Below are 16,105 nucleotides of genomic sequence, written 5' to 3'. Positions count from 1 at the left end.
TCTGTGTGGTGTATTTCCTGTGTGCTACGATTTCTGCCCCATTTCCAGCTATATCTTAAATGATATTGCAAGTTATCCACGTTGTAATGTACGACTTGGGTAGTTCATTGCCCAAAATAACTTATTCCAATGAACGAAACAATTTGGCTCGAGAACACGAGCATTCAAGTCCCCGTTTCTTCATTACCAAAGTACGGTCATGTACTATAATCACAAGTACGGGGCTCAATTTACAGCATTTCCGTTTTACGGAACTCACCGTTTTTCTTATTTGCAAAATACGGTCAATTCTGTAATCACAACTACGGAGCTCACCGTTTTCCATTTAACGGAAATAATTTTTACGGCCTGTCCGTTCTACGGAAACACCATTTTCCATTTAACGGAAATCATTTTTACGGCCTGTCCGTTTTACGGAAACACCATTTTCCATTTAACGGAAATAATTTTTACGGCCTGTCCGTTCTACGGAAACACCGTTTTTCATTTAACGGAAAAGTGTCCGGCAACGTTTTACCTGCAACTTTGACCGTAAACTGAAGAAATTTTTTTTACAGTGTGCCAACACCACGATCTGATTATGAGGAACGCCGTAGTGCGGAACTTCGGATTATCTTTTGACCACCTGGGGGTTTTAAACCGGCACCTAAACGTATGGTACACGAGCCTTTTTTGCCTTTAGCCCCAATCGAAATGCGGTCGCCGCGGCCGGGATCAAACCCCCGACCTCGAGCTCAGCGGCGCAACGCCATAGCCATTGGGCTGCCGCGGTGGGAGACCGATAGAAAGTGATTGACAGGTGAAACAATGATTCAATTCTTTTTTTCGTCTTTACTTAGCAAACGTGGCAGTATGTACAACGTGGCGGGTTAATATTAAAGTAGCACGAGAACAATACAAGCTAGACGGTCATTGGGTAAATAGCAAACACTACAATGTAAAAAGAAGAAAGGAGAAAACACTGAGCCTTTGGAATAAAGAAGGCAGTTGACACGCCATGCCACCAGCGACAAGTAGCTGCGTGCCACTGCAGGCATCTCGCGAACTTCAGGTAGTTTCTTTCGGCGGCGCTTTTGAAATGATCAGAAAATCTTGGGCAGATGGCAGTTTCTGTAGGTAGAGCCACACGTGCGTTTCCCTGTCAGGTTCCACGTCAAGTTGGCCTGGTGCTGAAGCCTCGCTGCTCGTGGTCTCCAACAGCGGCTCCGTTCCACTCTGCGTCTCGGAGGAGGCTGGCTCGGATCCTCCTTTGACCTGCCAGGTGACGTAGGTTGGCGAGACGGAAGATAGAGAACACCCGTTGAGAGCTCAAGCAGCGGCTAGCGAGTGCTATAGACTGACTGAATAATTGTGACGACATCCATAATGTATTACTGCCTTTTTTTAATCGCGATCAATTAGTCGCTGCGCTGTGAAACAAATCATGAGGTGACGGGATAAAGTACGTCGGATGAATTGTACAACGCAGCACACATAGTGTGCGGGTGAAGTAAAAAAAAATATTATAATGCTAACAATAAAGTTGCAACAATAATCTACCCTCATCTGTGAGACGATATTAAAATATTAAAAAATGCAACTAGCTCTCGTGTGACTGCACCAGATTTTGCTGGCGTTCGGGGGCTAGTGCTCCCTCAACTCAGCTGCGCGAGAGCACGTCGCCTTTACATCGGTGACTTTCCATAAACTCCGGCGCCTACCACAAAACCGAGCGAAGGAACCGAAGTAAGCTATTCGCTTTAAAGTGCTCAAACCACTTAATCGCGGCGTTGAACGAGAGTGGGTGACTGAGAGTAGTTGCTCTCTCGCAACTGCTTCAACGTTACCCACGCAACCCTCTCTGCAATGCTTGAGTCGACATCCGTCTCACCACAGGAAGCAAACAATTTACTTGCTTTCATGACCGAAGACAGAACTTGACAAGCCATTCTCTCACACTTTTGCTGGATTAGTAAATCCGGCAGACTGTCAAGCGTGGTTCAAGTGCCAGTGATGTGAACTTTGATGACACAAAGAAGCGCCTCGAACACAGGCTGTCTACACGCCATTATCACGCAAATTACAAGCCTGAAGCAATTAAATCTCAAGCGAAATTGCCTGCATGCCATTCATTGATGCTGCAAGTAGAAATTCTAAAGAAAATGTAGGAAGGCGATTCAACGTCTTGTTGAAGTCGATCAAAGACAGCGTCTTCTAGGCGGGTGCATGGGTGATAAGACTGGGGTGTGGGAACTATATAGTTAATTGTGAGAGCTATATTAGAGCGACAACCTTTGATCGACGTCCGCTAGATGTTGAATTGCCTTTAAACTTTTTTGCCATTGATTATCCACATCATCGCAGCCATCATCATTATCATAGCAATCACGGGGCCAGTAATCCAGTGGCACATACCTAAAGGCATAAGTGCCTGCAGCGGCACTTATAATTACACTGCACATATTCCGGGATCCGCTCGCGAAAGAGGCTAGACAAATGACACCACAAACAACATACCTGATACGCACAAGCGGCGGTTACTCGCTAACGAAGACATTGCTTTCAAAAGACAGTCTACAGTTTTACGCGCCAAAACGACGACCTGATTTTGGGGCATGCCGCAGGCGGTTACACCGCAATATTTTTTACCACCCGAGGTTCTTTAATGTGTAGCTAAATCTAAAAGTACAGGCGTGTTTGCACTTGGCCTACATCGAAACGCGGCCGCCACGACCGGGATTAAACCCGCGACCTCGAGCTCAACGCCATAGCCGCTGGTACAGCGCTGCGGCTCGGTACAAGTTTAGTTTCACTTATGCGGAAGTCATGCCAAAGAGCGGCTGCCTCGATGAGGATGTGCACGACGTCGTCTTACCTCGTCGTCGTATTCGTAAGTGCGTTCCGGTGCGCATTCTTGCGCTTCTCCAGAAACCTGCTCCAGTTCCGGTACGTCGCCTTCTCCTCGCTGGGTCCCGTTGTATGGTGAACGGGCCGCGCCACGACGCCTTCCTCGGCCACCGCGGCGAGAACGGTACCGCCTCTTCTGGGGAGACATGCGGGTTGTCGCTGCACGTGGACACCGAGCTTTCTACGTGGAGGAAATGTAGGGAGCCAAGGCTGTCGAAGAACGGTCACCTGGGCGAGCCTGTCGCACTCGATCTGGGTCACTATTCCGCGCGGGTGAAGAGACAGATGTCGAACTTGGAACGTTCAGCGTGGCAGGGCGCGAGAGGCTTCACGGGACGGGGCTCGCGCCGCTCGCGCTACTACCGTGGCCGTCGCCCAGCGCCTGGCGGTCGAAGCAACGCGGCCACAGTGCACGCGCCGGTAGGCCCCTCTCGTCCCTTGGCATCGCAGTGCTCCAGGCAGCGCGTGACAAAAAAAAAAGACAAAACAAAAACAAAAAAAAACGCGGGCAGTAGGCGGATATTCTCAGCTGGAACTAGCCTGCTGCACCGATGAATGCAAGAGAAAATTCCCGTAATAAAGAAAGAGAGAGAGAGAAACAATTATTAGATTTCGCCCACCTGTCCGAGAACAATTGGTGTTGAGGTGATGGGAAAGGTAATGGGGCATGAGGGCGGGCAAGGTTTGTCGGGTTGCGTGTTCTTTCGCTTCGGACCGCTTCACCTAGTACGATAAGCCCAGGGGTCGCAGTAAGCCACGTTGGAAAGAAGCTTTACCTCACGGTCTCCTAACGAAATGGATGAGAACGGAGAAGCCATATTGGAGCGAGTAGCTTTCCGGGAGCTTTGAGTTGCGTTCATTCAACAAATTAAATAACTGGAGGCCATATTAGATATCTTACTCAATTTTAATAACTAGATCCCCTATTCCCTAACTATTCCTTTTGTATTTTCCTATTCTTTGTCATTTAACGTTGGTCCACTGAGATAGCGCCGTTGCTTTACTGTTGGCCACTAGGTGCGATAGATAAGAAATGAATTAAACAGGGGAGAAAAATAACCGTAACAAGATGGGTCCGAAGCTTCTCCTTGCTTACTGCTCCACTGCGCAGAGAGGCGGGAAGGGAAAGCACAAACAGATAGGTACAGTAAATGGCGCACGCGTATGTAAGATGTGTTCATAGTGAACTCACGGTGTAGTCGCATGATGCATCTTTGAGAAGAGCAGTGCGCATTCAGCTGCTTTGTAAGTAATGGCGCGGGTTACCGAAGTAGCAATACGCTCTGCTACATAATAGCAGTGCCTAATGAAAGACATATACATCAAGAAAAAAAAGGGCAACCCTTATCTGACAATTGAAACTTTACCTCAAAGCAAACGTGATGCATGCAGAGTACCCGAACTATCATGCCCCAAGGTTTAAGATTATGCCAGTGCCACGTAGCTGGATAGTGTCAAGGTAATGTTGTTTGCCGACGCTTGTAGATAGTCAAAATTATTTTTTGCATTCCGCCCAATTACATAATTAGCCTTAAAATTTAATAAAATTCTCATATATTATAATTAGATGAAAAGTGTCATTGAGTAAAATTTGAAGCGACATCAAAAACTCCTGATGCAGCTTTCTGTTGCTGAATGTGCTACATAAAAGTGGCTTTACGGCGTGAAAGAAGCCCGCAAATGCACGCAAAGTTGCCGCGCGACTGGCCCGCTCGAGTCGCTTTGCATTTATTCGCGGGATTTTTTCGTGCTCGAAAGCACACTTTTATGTAACACGCATACAGCAACAGCAAGCTGTATCGGGAGTTTTTCACGACGCTTTTCATCTAATTATATTATTTGAGATGTTGATTAATTAAGCAAGACTAATTATCTAATGAGGCGGTGTGCAAAAAAAATACGAGTATCTCTAAGCGATGGCAAACAACATTACCTAGGTTCTGTCCAGCTAAGTGGCGTATGCATATTTTTAAATTTTGGTGCATGATACTTGCGACACTTTGTATACTACGAACAACCCAGACGAAGAATACATCATGGCTGCGAGAGTCTTAAACTTCACAACCCCGTGAGAAATCAAGAGCCATCATGGCATATAATCGCCCCCCCTTGTCAATCCCACTGAAAGCTCGCTGACACACGCACTTTTGTGTTCAATACTCCAGAACGGGGTCTATAATTTGCCGCACACGCTGATAATTGTGCCTTGCAATTATGGTAGTGCTACAGAACTGCCCGCACTGATGAATCACTGTCGCTTTTAAATGCGAAGCATTCCACTGCGTAGTCTGAGCCAAGGTCAAACGCGGCCATCCAAGGTGACAGAGTTTGTCGCCCGCTCGCTGAGCGCTCTTGGTTCGGTGTGTTCTTGCTCCACGCGCCCGGTAACACGCCCCGCTTGGCTTGACACCATCTTGCTGGTGCGCACGCCACAAGTAGACGTGGCTTGGTCGCGCTAGCTGCGCTAAGTCTGCGCGTAGGCCTCTACTCGCAGACAAAACAATGGACCCTCCCTCGAACGTATAAAGCGGAAGAGGAGCCTAGGAGTGCAAATGCTTTGCGGAGACTAAAGAGGTGCGACATGCGTGCTAAAGCGGCGAGGCAGGAGGCGAAGCGACGGGCCTACGAGGTCCGCGCAGCCGTGGAGCTCGAGTAACAAAGGAATTGCGACGCGCGTCCCAAGAACAGCGACACACCAAACGAACGTCCGCTTTTAATGCACGTGTCGCACAGTAATGCATGAATTTCGGTTTACACTGGGCCCACGCGTGCTTTGTACCGAAATTTGAGCACCAGTGTGCGACATGTTCAGTTTTTTTTTTCTTAGTATCACCGCTCGCGTACGGTAGGCGAGCGGCGCGGCGTGCGGCTCGAGCGTAAATCGGCCCCAATGGGCCGCCTAGATGAAGCAGCGCCGATTAACAGACCGGAACTTACGGGACGCAGGTTTTTTTTTTGTTGAAAAACTTTTATTACTCTCAGACGAGAAGCACATGGAGGCACGCACATGGGCCGGTCCTTAGGGGCCCGGCCCTTAAAATACTGGGTGGAATCCCTAGTACGGGACCCCAGTGGCGTCGGCCGCTGCCCGGGCGCGTTCGACCAAGGTCCTTTGGGCCTGCAGGTCATAGCAGCCGAGCAGGGTCGCCTCCCAGTCCTCCCGAGTGGGGTTTGGGTGAGGGGCAATAGCTGGGTTAGATGGGCAGGCCCACACCATGTGGTAGATGTCCGAAGACGTCTCCGCACAGTGCGGACAACTGCCCGTGAAAGAACGATCAAAATGTTTGAGTGCTGCCGGGCACAGCAGAGTGTTCGTATAGAGACGGAGTAGAAGCCGCTCCTCCGTCTTAGATAGACCTTTACTCGGGCGAGGGTAAAGGCTATGGTCAGATTGATAATGCAGGACAATGTATTTAAAAGAATACGCGGGATTGAATTCAAGATCCTGATCTAGGGGGTCGAGAAAGGAAGCCCGGAGAGAGAGCGCGCGGGCGGCGGCATCGGCTGCCTCATTCCCCTCGAGACCCATATGAGCAGGAGCCCATACTATGTTCCGGTGAGCGGGGTCCCCGGTGTAGGTGCAACTTTGAAGTAGTCGGTAGGCTAAGTATGGAGCCCAGCCTTGCTCGACGTTCCGACAGGCCCCTCGCGAGTCAGAGATAATTGTTTTGGAATCAGAGTGGGTAGCAGCCAGTGAAATGGCGACCTCCTCCGCATGAGTTATGTCGCGGGCGCGAAATGTAAGCCCGTTAACTGTTTTGGACTGGTGGACGACTGCGGCCGTGTACCATCCCCCATGGTGGGGGCCGGAGGCGTCCACGTAATAAGTGCCGGGTTTCGACCCATAGTGGCGGCCCAGGGCTTCCGCCCGCGCCATGCGCCGACCATTATGGTCCTCACGTGTCATGTTGTTAGGAAGAGGGCGTACGTGGAGGGCGCATCTCCACTCGAAGGGGAGTCGTACTCGCTCTTCCATAAGGGTGGTGTGTTGGATGTGTAATCGGGCAAGGAGGCGGCGACCCGACTTAGAGAGGCGTGTGTATTGGTTAGTTAAGTGAGCCTCTCGGAGCTCCCGGAACGTGTTCACCATGCCTAGACCCAGGAGTCGCTGGTTGGAGGTGTTCACGGGGAGGTCGAGGGCTCTCTTAATAATTTTGCGGAGGATGACTTCGAGTGCATCCTCGTCTTCTTTCCGAAGGTGGAGGTAAGGAGTCGAATATAACATTCGACTGGTCACGAATGCATGCGCCAGCCGCAAGGCGTCTTTGCACCGCAACCCCCCGCGTTTGTTGGAAACCCGGCGGACCATGCGGCCCACCTGGTCCCCCACCTTACGGAGCTGGGCCAGGGTAGTGTTCGACCGTCTATGTTGATCAATGAAAAGCCCCAGTACCCGGACTTCTGTGTGTTCAGGAAGTGGTCCTGTCGCCAGAAAGAGCTCAATTTTGGCTGTACACTTTGGTGAGGGGCGTATGTGTACAAAGTCAGACTTTTGAGAGGAGCATTGCAGGCCACAGTGGCGAGCATAACGGTCCACTATGGTCGCCGCTTGTTGCAGGTTGGCCTCAATGTCTCCGAGTGAGCCCTGCGTGGCCCACAGGGTGATGTCGTCGGCATACAGCGCATGCTGCACACCAGCGACAGCACCCAATTGGGCCGGCAGGTGCATCATAGCCAGATTGAATAGGAGAGGAGACAGCACTCCACCCTGTGGTGTTCCTCTGGTTCCAAGTCGGAAGGGACCGTGTTCAGTGTCCTGGATTTTAATGTAGGAGTCACGATCTGTCAAAAATTGCCGAATGTATCTGAACGCGTTGAGTCCGCAGCCAGTTTGTGAAAGATGGGTGAGTATTACCTCGTGAGTAACGTTGTCGAAGGCCCCCTTCAAGTCTAAGGCGAGTACGACCTTATCGTTGTGGGGGCATTCGACCGGGTCAAGGATGTCCCGATTGAGTTGTAGCAGAACATCCTGTGCGGACCTGTGCGGGCGAAATCCGAACATGGTGTCTGCGAAGATGTTGTTTGGGATCGGACTGCTGGTACGATCTGTTGGGAACTCGGCGCTGACGCCCGTGGTTGTACCTGGGTCGCAAGCCCCAAGGGTAGCGTTGGCCTGGCGGCCTGGGGTACAACTGGAAGCATCCGAAGGTCCCGGCAAAGCATGAGTCGACTGGTAACAACAAAACAACTTGTTTATTTTAACATCGCAAAGAGTTGGCGGTCAGGTTGACCGAAGTAGAGAGACGGGAGAGCACTTCACTCAACAGAAGAAATCGGAGCCCTCTTTTTTTGCGTCCGGGGGCAGCTGTTTTTATACTCTCGCAGTTGAGGGCAAGAAGGAACCCCTCAAAAGACGAGCACGTGAATGTACAATGGGCTAATGGTGACGCACACTGTCGTAGCGATGCCGTAGCACCATGACGAGCACGATCTCGTAGCACCCTGTCGAGCACGATCTCGTAGCACCCTGTTGTAGCGCTGCCGGTCGGGCACAATGACTGTAATGAGAGGATGGTCCCTGCTTTGGCATCGCCTGTTTCGGGCACAATGACTGGAATGAGAGGATGGTCCCTGCTTTGGCATCGCCTGTTTCGGGCACAATGACTGGAATGAGAGGATGGTCCCTGCTTTGGCATCGCCTGTTTCGGGCACAATGACTGGAATGAGAGGGTGATCTTTTGCGGTCGCATCGCCGCAGTCGCGCCTGGAAACACCTGCCGATGAGTGTTGCGGCGACGACGATCGGGCCAAAATGTCTGCCGCCCCGCCGCAGTCGCGCCGGCAAAACCACGTGTCGCAGGCGAAACGCAACAGACCGCCCCGCCGGGGGAAGGAGATCCCGATGGACAGGGGACTGCATCCGCTGTCCGGAGGGATGTCGCTCGATGATGCTCATAACCGAAGTCGGGCGTCCCTCGACGTTTCTTGAGCGCAGCGCACAGAGAAGGCCTCGTTCTCTTGTTCAGGTTCGCACGGGACACTGCAAAGTGACTTCGGGAGAGTTCACATTTTTGTTCTCGTTCCCGGTAAGCGTTAGAACTACGCTGAAACTCAACCGCTCAGTCAGCAAGCACGGCACAACCCTCACTAAGCCCTGCCAGGCTCTTTCCCCTTTTTATACCACTGCCTAGTTCCTTACAGTAGTCTAGCATCACTCAGAACGCGTCCACAAATTGAAAACTTGCACTAGAAAGCATATCATCACTTTGAAACACTAAACAAAAGCAATATGTTAAAAAAAAATCCTGCCTCAGGAAAAAATACATCAGTAACAAACAATTTTGAGGCTGATTCCTACGTTAGGGGCTTCGACTTAAGCCATCGGCGTTACCGTTGAGACTCCCCTTTTTGTAACGCACCTCAAAGGAATATTGTTGTAAAGCGAGGCTCCAGCGCAGGAGGCGGCCATTTTTGGGAGAGATGGTCTGCAGCCATTGGAGAGGGCAGTGATCCGTCTCAATGATAAACCTCGAGCCGGCTAGATAGCATGACAATTTCTGAACGGCCCACACGAGACACGCACCTTCTTTCTCGGTGGCGCTATACGCCTGCTCACGACTGGTCAGCTTACGACTAGCATACAGGACGGGGTGTTCTACTTCTCCATTTTCCCGTTGGCACAGTACAACGCCCATGCCTCGCTCACTAGCATCGCACTGAACAATGAACCCTTTTGTATAGTCTGGCGATCGTAGCACAGGCTGGCTTGTTAGGGCACTCTTTAGGGCGCTAAAAGCTCTTTCCTTTGTCTCGTCCCAGACGACTGTTTGAGGCTCTGTCTTTCTTAGAGCATCCGTCAGGGGAGCCGCGATATCAGAGTACCTAGGGATGTACCTCTGATAGTAGCCGGCGACACCTAAGAACGACCGAATATCGGTCTTTGTGCGCGGTTGCGGAAAGTCTCGCACAGCGGCCGCTTTTATTTCAGAGGGGCGGCGACGACCCTGACCAATCACGTGACCGAGGTAGACAACCTCGGCCTGTGCTAACTGGCACTTAGGAGCCTTTACTGTCAAGCCTGCTTCGCGCAGGCGGGTTAGCACTGCCCGCAAGTGTGTCATATGCTCAGACCAGGATGCGGAGAATATCGCTACGTCGTCTAGATACGGTAAAGCGAATTCTTGCTGTCCCCGCAACACTTTATCCATGAGACTTGAAAAACAGTATGGCGCGTTCTTCAAACCAAAACTCAACACTTTAGGACGGAATGTTCCCATTGGTGAAATGAACGCCGCATACCTACTAGCCTCTTCTGTAAGTGGAACCTGCCAATAACCCCTGACAAGATCTAGGGTGGAAATAAACTGAGCGCTACTAACTTTCTCAAGGCGCTCCTCGATGTTAGGGATCGGATAAATTTGATCCTTAGTGATGGAATTAAGCCTGCGGTAGTCGACGCAAGGACGAGGTTCCTTGCCCGGTACCTCAACTAAAATCAAAGGGGAGGTATAATCACTCTCACCTGCCTCAATAACACCGAGCTGTAGCATTTTCTTTACCTCAGCCTCCATAATATCGCTCTGGCGGGGTGACACCCGATACGCCTTGGATCGTACTGGCTCTGGGGAGGTAAGTTCTATATCATGAGTAAGTACCGAAGTCCTACCAGGCCTCTCAGAGAACAGACCTTGAAACTCTTGTAATAGCTGGTGTAGTTCGGTTTTCTGCTCAGGCGACAGCGGCGCTTTACTGATAAGGTCACTAATGACTTGACCGGTGTCTTCCCTGTTCGTCACTGAGCCTAGTCCCGGAAGCTCGACCGGAAGCTCTTCAGGAACGTTTACCATCATGCACACCACTGCTTCCCTTTGTCTATAAGGTTTGAGCAGATTACAGTGGTAAACTTGCTGTGCTTTCCGCTTTCCTGGCAGACTTACCACGTAGTTAACGTCCGACAGTTTCTGAACAATTCGTGCTGGGCCCTCCCACTGCACGTCTAGTTTGTTGTTTAGCGATGTGCGCAATATCATGACCTCATCGCCAACCTCAAAACGACGGGCCCTGGCTGTCCGATCATAATAAACCTTGGCCCTCTGCTGGGCCTTTGTCATTGCTTCACCTGACAACTCCTGTGCCCTTCTTAAGCGTTCGAGGAGCTTAAGCACGTACTCCACCACGACTGGGTCGTCGCCCCTACCTTCCCACGATTCTCGAAGCATGCGAAGCGGAGATCGAAGCGAGCGACCGTACACCAGTTCAGCTGGCGAAAACCCCGTAGCCGCATGCGGCGCGGTCCTTAAAGCAAACATCACCCCAGGCAGACACAGCTCCCAGTCAGTTCGATGTTCAAAACACAACGCTCTCAACACGCGCTTCATGACGGAGTGGAGCTTCTCAACGGAATTCGACTGTGGGTGGTACACTGAGCTGTGTAACAGCTTTACCCCACACCTTTCGAGAAAAGTTGTCGTCAAAGCGCTAGTAAACACTGTGCCCTGATCTGATTGGATTTCCGCAGGAAAACCAACTCGCGCAAATATGGACAGTAGTGCATTAACTATCTCAACTGAGCTGAGTTCTTTAAGCGGCACTGCTTCAGGGAACTTTGTCGCTGGGCAGATCACAGTCAAAATGTGTCTGTACCCCGTGGCTGTTACCGGCAGAGGTCCCACAGTATCGATAACGAGCCGTCTAAAAGGCTCCGTTATGATAGGTACCAATTTCAACGGCGCCCTCGATTTGTCCCCTGGTTTGCCCACCCGCTGACAAGTGTCACATGTCCTCACGAAATGGTCTGCGTCCCGAAAACACCCTGGCCAATAGTACTCTTGCAAGAGACGGTCCTTAGTTTTCTTAACTCCTAGGTGTCCGGACCACGAACCCCCGTGTGACAAGCGCAACAGATCCTGACGATAGCATTGAGGCACGACCAGCTGATCGAACTCCACTCCTCTGCGGTCTAGATACTTCCGGTACAGGACTCCACCTCTTTCCACAAAACGCGCAGTTTTCCTGGCGATACCTTCTTTGACATTGCAGCGTATGTTTTCTAGGCTACCATCCTTTTTTTGCTCGGCTATCAAAGCCGACCGGCTGACTTTTAGCAACCTATCAAGTCCGTCTGACGTAGGCGCGATGAGCAAATCAGTAGATAGCTCTTCTAACTTTCCCGTGTCGGGCGTTTCCTCTCCAGTATCTGGCGCCTTCAACGCTACAGACTCAATTTTATTCAGTTCGGGCGTGCTCTGAATATCAGCTTGCTGCGCCTCTGACCCTTTTTCGTTGTTTGATAACGTCGGCCCCGCAACTACCGCCTTTGCAGCGAGCTCCCGAACCTTCGATCTGGTTAAGGCCTGAACACTAGCTTCACCAAACAAAAGCCCCTTCTCGCGCAGGAGGTGATCGGACCTGTTTGAAAATAGGTACGGGTACTGGGGTGGCAGCATAGATGACACTGCCGCCTCCGTCTCAAGCGCTCCGAAAGGTCCTTCAATAAGCACCTTTGCTACTGGCAGACACACGCTATGAGCTTCCACGGCTTGCTTGATCCACGCGCACTCGCCCGTGAACATATGGGGTTCTACGTAAGACGGGTGAACTACATCCATCGTAGCTGCGGAATCGCGAAGCACTCGGCACTCTTTCCCGTTCACGAGGAGGTCTCGCATGTAAGGCTCGAGAAGCTTCATGTTCTCGTCAGTGCTGCCTATTGAAAAAAACACAACTTTTGGTGTTTTTTCCGGACACTGCGCCGAAAAGTGACCCGGCTTCTGGCACGTATAACAAACGCCCGCTCGCCTCATCTCGAACCGCTTTCTGCGTTCGGCTTCGGCTGCCGCCGTCTCCTTAGGTTCGGTCGCACTGCTTCCACTCGCATCCGCACTACGCGCGTTCCCCTTTGCTCTCATGGGTGTGAACTTCGGCCTCTCGAACTTCGAGCCAAATTCACCCTTTTGACCATCCTTAGCTCCGCGAGCTCGACGCGTCACAAACTCCTCGGCTAGCTCAGCGGCTCTAGCCACCGTACAAACGTCTGGCCTATCCAAGACCCAGTATCGCACGTTCTCCGGTAACCGACTATAAAACTGTTCTAGCCCGAAACACTGCAGAACTTTATCGTGGTCACCAAACGCTTTCTCTTCTTTGAGCCACTCCTGCATGTTCGACATAAGCCTATACGCAAACTCTGTATAAGACTCACTTTTGCCTTTCTCATTTTCCCGAAACTTCCGACGGAACGCCTCCGCAGACAGCCGGTACTTTTTTAGAAGACTCGATTTCACTGTGTCGAAATCCTCTGCCTCCTCTCTATCCAAGCGAGCGACTACGTCGGCCGCCTCGCCGGGTAACAAAGTGAGCAAGCGCTGTGGCCACGTTTCCCGAGAGAACCCCTGCTTCTCGCACGTTCGCTCAAAGTTAACCAGGAACAAACCAATGTCCTCTCCAAGCTTAAACGGCCGCATCAGGTCAGTCATTTTGAACAATACGCGTTCTCCTGCACCGTGTGCCTGACTTCCATTACGAGCGCGTTCCATCTCTACCTCAAGACGCTTCATTTCCAAAGCGTGTTGACGGTCACGCTCTTGTTGCTCTCGCTCTTTCTGTTCTTTAAGTTCGCGCTCCTGTTTCTCTTTTTGCTCTTTAAGTTCGCGCTCCTGTTTCTCTTTTTGCTCTTTAAGTTCGCGCTCCTGTCTTTTTGACCTCTCCTCAATAGTCTCAAGGCATTCCGACAGCTCGTCATCCTCAGCCTCTAACTCAAGAATAGCCTTTAGCAGTTCAGGTTTTCTTAGTTTGTCTGAGACATCCAGACCCAACTCTCTTGCAAGCTCCAACAATTTCGGTTTGCGCAACGACTTCAAATCCATGGCTGCTCTGAATGCTGCTTTCTCTACTGCTTACTATTGTCTTGCCGCAAACTAACCCGGCAGCAACGACAACCACAATTACCAGCTCTGTTTCTGACACTAACAAAAAGCCTGGCAAAGCTCAGAAGAAGAAAGTCCCGCACTCACCAAACCTCGCAGCCACGAGTCCAGCGCAGTCGTTCCGCTGCAGGCAACCAGTCATCACACAGGGCTCGTTGCACTGCTCCCGGATCGTCGTTGAGCTGCTCAGCATACAGTCAACTGCATCTCTTTGCTGCTGGCCTCCGTTGTCGCGATCTCACCGCTGGCAGACAGTTGTTTGAAGTCGGAGGCGATCTCACCGCTGCCAACCAGATGTTTGGGATCGGACTGCTGGTACGATCTGTTGGGAACTCGGCGCTGACGCCCGTGGTTGTACCTGGGTCGCAAGCCCCAAGGGTAGCGTTGGCCTGGCGGCCTGGGGTACAACTGGAAGCATCCGAAGGTCCCGGCAAAGCATGAGTCGACTGGTAACAACAAAACAACTTGTTTATTTTAACATCGCAAAGAGTTGGCGGTCAGGTTGACCGAAGTAGAGAGACGGGAGAGCACTTCACTCAACAGAAGAAATCGGAGCCCTCTTTTTTTGCGTCCGGGGGCAGCTGTTTTTATACTCTCGCAGTTGAGGGCAAGAAGGAACCCCTCAAAAGACGAGCACGTGAATGTACAATGGGCTAATGGTGACGCACACTGTCGTAGCGATGCCGTAGCACCATGACGAGCACGATCTCGTAGCACCCTGTCGAGCACGATCTCGTAGCACCCTGTTGTAGCGCTGCCGGTCGGGCACAATGACTGTAATGAGAGGATGGTCCCTGCTTTGGCATCGCCTGTTTCGGGCACAATGACTGGAATGAGAGGATGGTCCCTGCTTTGGCATCGCCTGTTTCGGGCACAATGACTGGAATGAGAGGATGGTCCCTGCTTTGGCATCGCCTGTTTCGGGCACAATGACTGGAATGAGAGGGTGATCTTTTGCGGTCGCATCGCCGCAGTCGCGCCTGGAAACACCTGCCGATGAGTGTTGCGGCGACGACGATCGGGCCAAAATGTCTGCCGCCCCGCCGCAGTCGCGCCGGCAAAACCACGTGTCGCAGGCGAAACGCAACAATGTGTAGATTTTCCATGAACTCGGACAACCTGTCACGCACCATCGTCTCCATTAGTTTGCCCACACACGAGGTGAGAGAGATGGGGCGAAGGTTGTCCGTGTTGATGGCCTTGCCAGGTTTGGGAATGAAAGTGACCAGAGCGGTTTTCCAATCGTTGGGGGGTGGCGCGTCCCCGAGCCAGATTGAATTGATGTAATCTAATAAGGACTGGTAGGCCGGGTCGGGTAAGTTAGCGAGTAATTTGACTGTAATTTTGTCCCGACCCGGGGCTGTGCCACGTTTCATTTTCGCCAGGGCTGCCCGCAAATCGTGGAGCTGGAACGGCTGATCCAGCTCAGCGTTCTCCGAACCTGCATAAGAGTACGCCGATCCGCAGGGGTCCTGGGTAGTGCACAAGTATTGGTCCCGTAACTTGTGCGCTAGCTGCAGGGGCGTACTTCCAGAAGCACTTCGGTGAAGACAAATTTTGTGCGGCGTCTAGCGTCTGTCACTGCCTCTATAGTTCCCATCGTAGATTGTCAGGGTGTCGCGGCCCGCGCAGGTATTTCGTGGTCCTCGAGTGTGCGTTACCCCAGAATGACGTGAATTTCTTCGGGCTTTGCGCCACCTGGAGGGGAGAGATGCTTTGCATTAACTTGGGTAATCATCGAGGATAGTTTCAGCCATTATACAATTTTTTTCCTTCGAGTCTGTATTGCTCTGACAATATATGCCACGTTTCATCTCTTAACAAGTTTCAGTTATCAGGCAGCGCTTAAGGTTTTAAAGGGCCCCTCACCAGGCCCCATAGTAAATGTTGGTTATACGCTGTAAGTTGCTACGTGTCCTCTAGGGAGCGTTCTGCCGCAAAATTTTTTCAAATACGCTCCAATAATAGCCGAGATATAAATATTTCAGTGCCGCGAACCCATGATTTCAGCTGGCGGGCTCCACTGCCAAGCAAGGCGCTCTCTGCACTCGCCCCGTCTAGCCTTAGCAAGTGAAATTCCTGTCATGTTTTGGCGCTGAGACTGTGTTGCCTGTGCTCTTTTCACCGCCAGCGGCCCGTGAGTTCGGCGGCGCGGGTTTTACGCCGGCTCCTTCGAGAGATGGCGCCACGCTGTGTGACCAGGCTACGGTGGCTAGATGGGTAGGTGTGCCGACCGCCGTTGTTTTCTACTTCTCGGCATAATGACAGCAGGTGTGGCGCAGCGCTCAGAGGCCTGTCGCGAAGCTCGCGTCGTCTGCTGCTCAGTGTGTTGTAATTGCGTGCCTGCTATACAT

General features: G+C 51.6%; 2 protein-coding genes across 2 annotated transcripts in view; both read right to left on the bottom strand.

Annotated features, from left to right (window-relative positions):
• Nucleotides 1-808: 808 nt before the first annotated feature.
• On the bottom strand, nt 809-3,272 carry LOC142568013 (uncharacterized). The gene is made up of 2 exons (XM_075678106.1): nt 2,855-3,272; nt 809-1,254 (listed from the first exon to the last, which is right to left on the bottom strand). The coding sequence occupies exons 1-2, from the start codon at nt 3,032-3,034 to the stop codon at nt 1,048-1,050; spliced, it is 387 nt and encodes a 128-aa protein (XP_075534221.1). The 5' UTR covers nt 3,035-3,272; the 3' UTR covers nt 809-1,047.
• A 706-nt stretch (nt 3,273-3,978) lies between these two features.
• Nucleotides 3,979-16,105, bottom strand: part of LOC142567989 (thiopurine S-methyltransferase-like) — a 55,642-nt gene continuing 43,515 nt past the window's right edge. The window contains exon 4 of the mRNA XM_075678083.1: nt 3,979-3,989. Within this exon, the coding sequence (XP_075534198.1) occupies nt 3,979-3,989 (11 nt within the window). The remainder of the gene's footprint in view (nt 3,990-16,105) is intronic.

The sequence above is a fragment of the Dermacentor variabilis genome, unplaced genomic scaffold, assembly GCF_050947875.1.
Source record: "Dermacentor variabilis isolate Ectoservices unplaced genomic scaffold, ASM5094787v1 scaffold_15, whole genome shotgun sequence".
In the NCBI taxonomy this organism is placed as follows: Eukaryota; Metazoa; Arthropoda; class Arachnida; order Ixodida; family Ixodidae; genus Dermacentor; species Dermacentor variabilis.
This window is presented reverse-complemented; position numbering and strand designations above follow the sequence as displayed.

What these genes read in the sequence shown, in the direction of transcription:
- LOC142568013 (XM_075678106.1), bottom strand. Translation starts at nt 3,034, where the DNA reads ATGTCTCCCCAGAAGAGGCGGTACCGTTCTCGCCGCGGTGGCCGAGGA. An exon ending in CTTACGAATACGACGACGAG is followed by an intron (nt 1,255 to 2,854) that starts GTAAGACGACGT and finishes GTCACCTGGCAG; the next exon opens with GTCAAAGGAGGATCCGAGCC.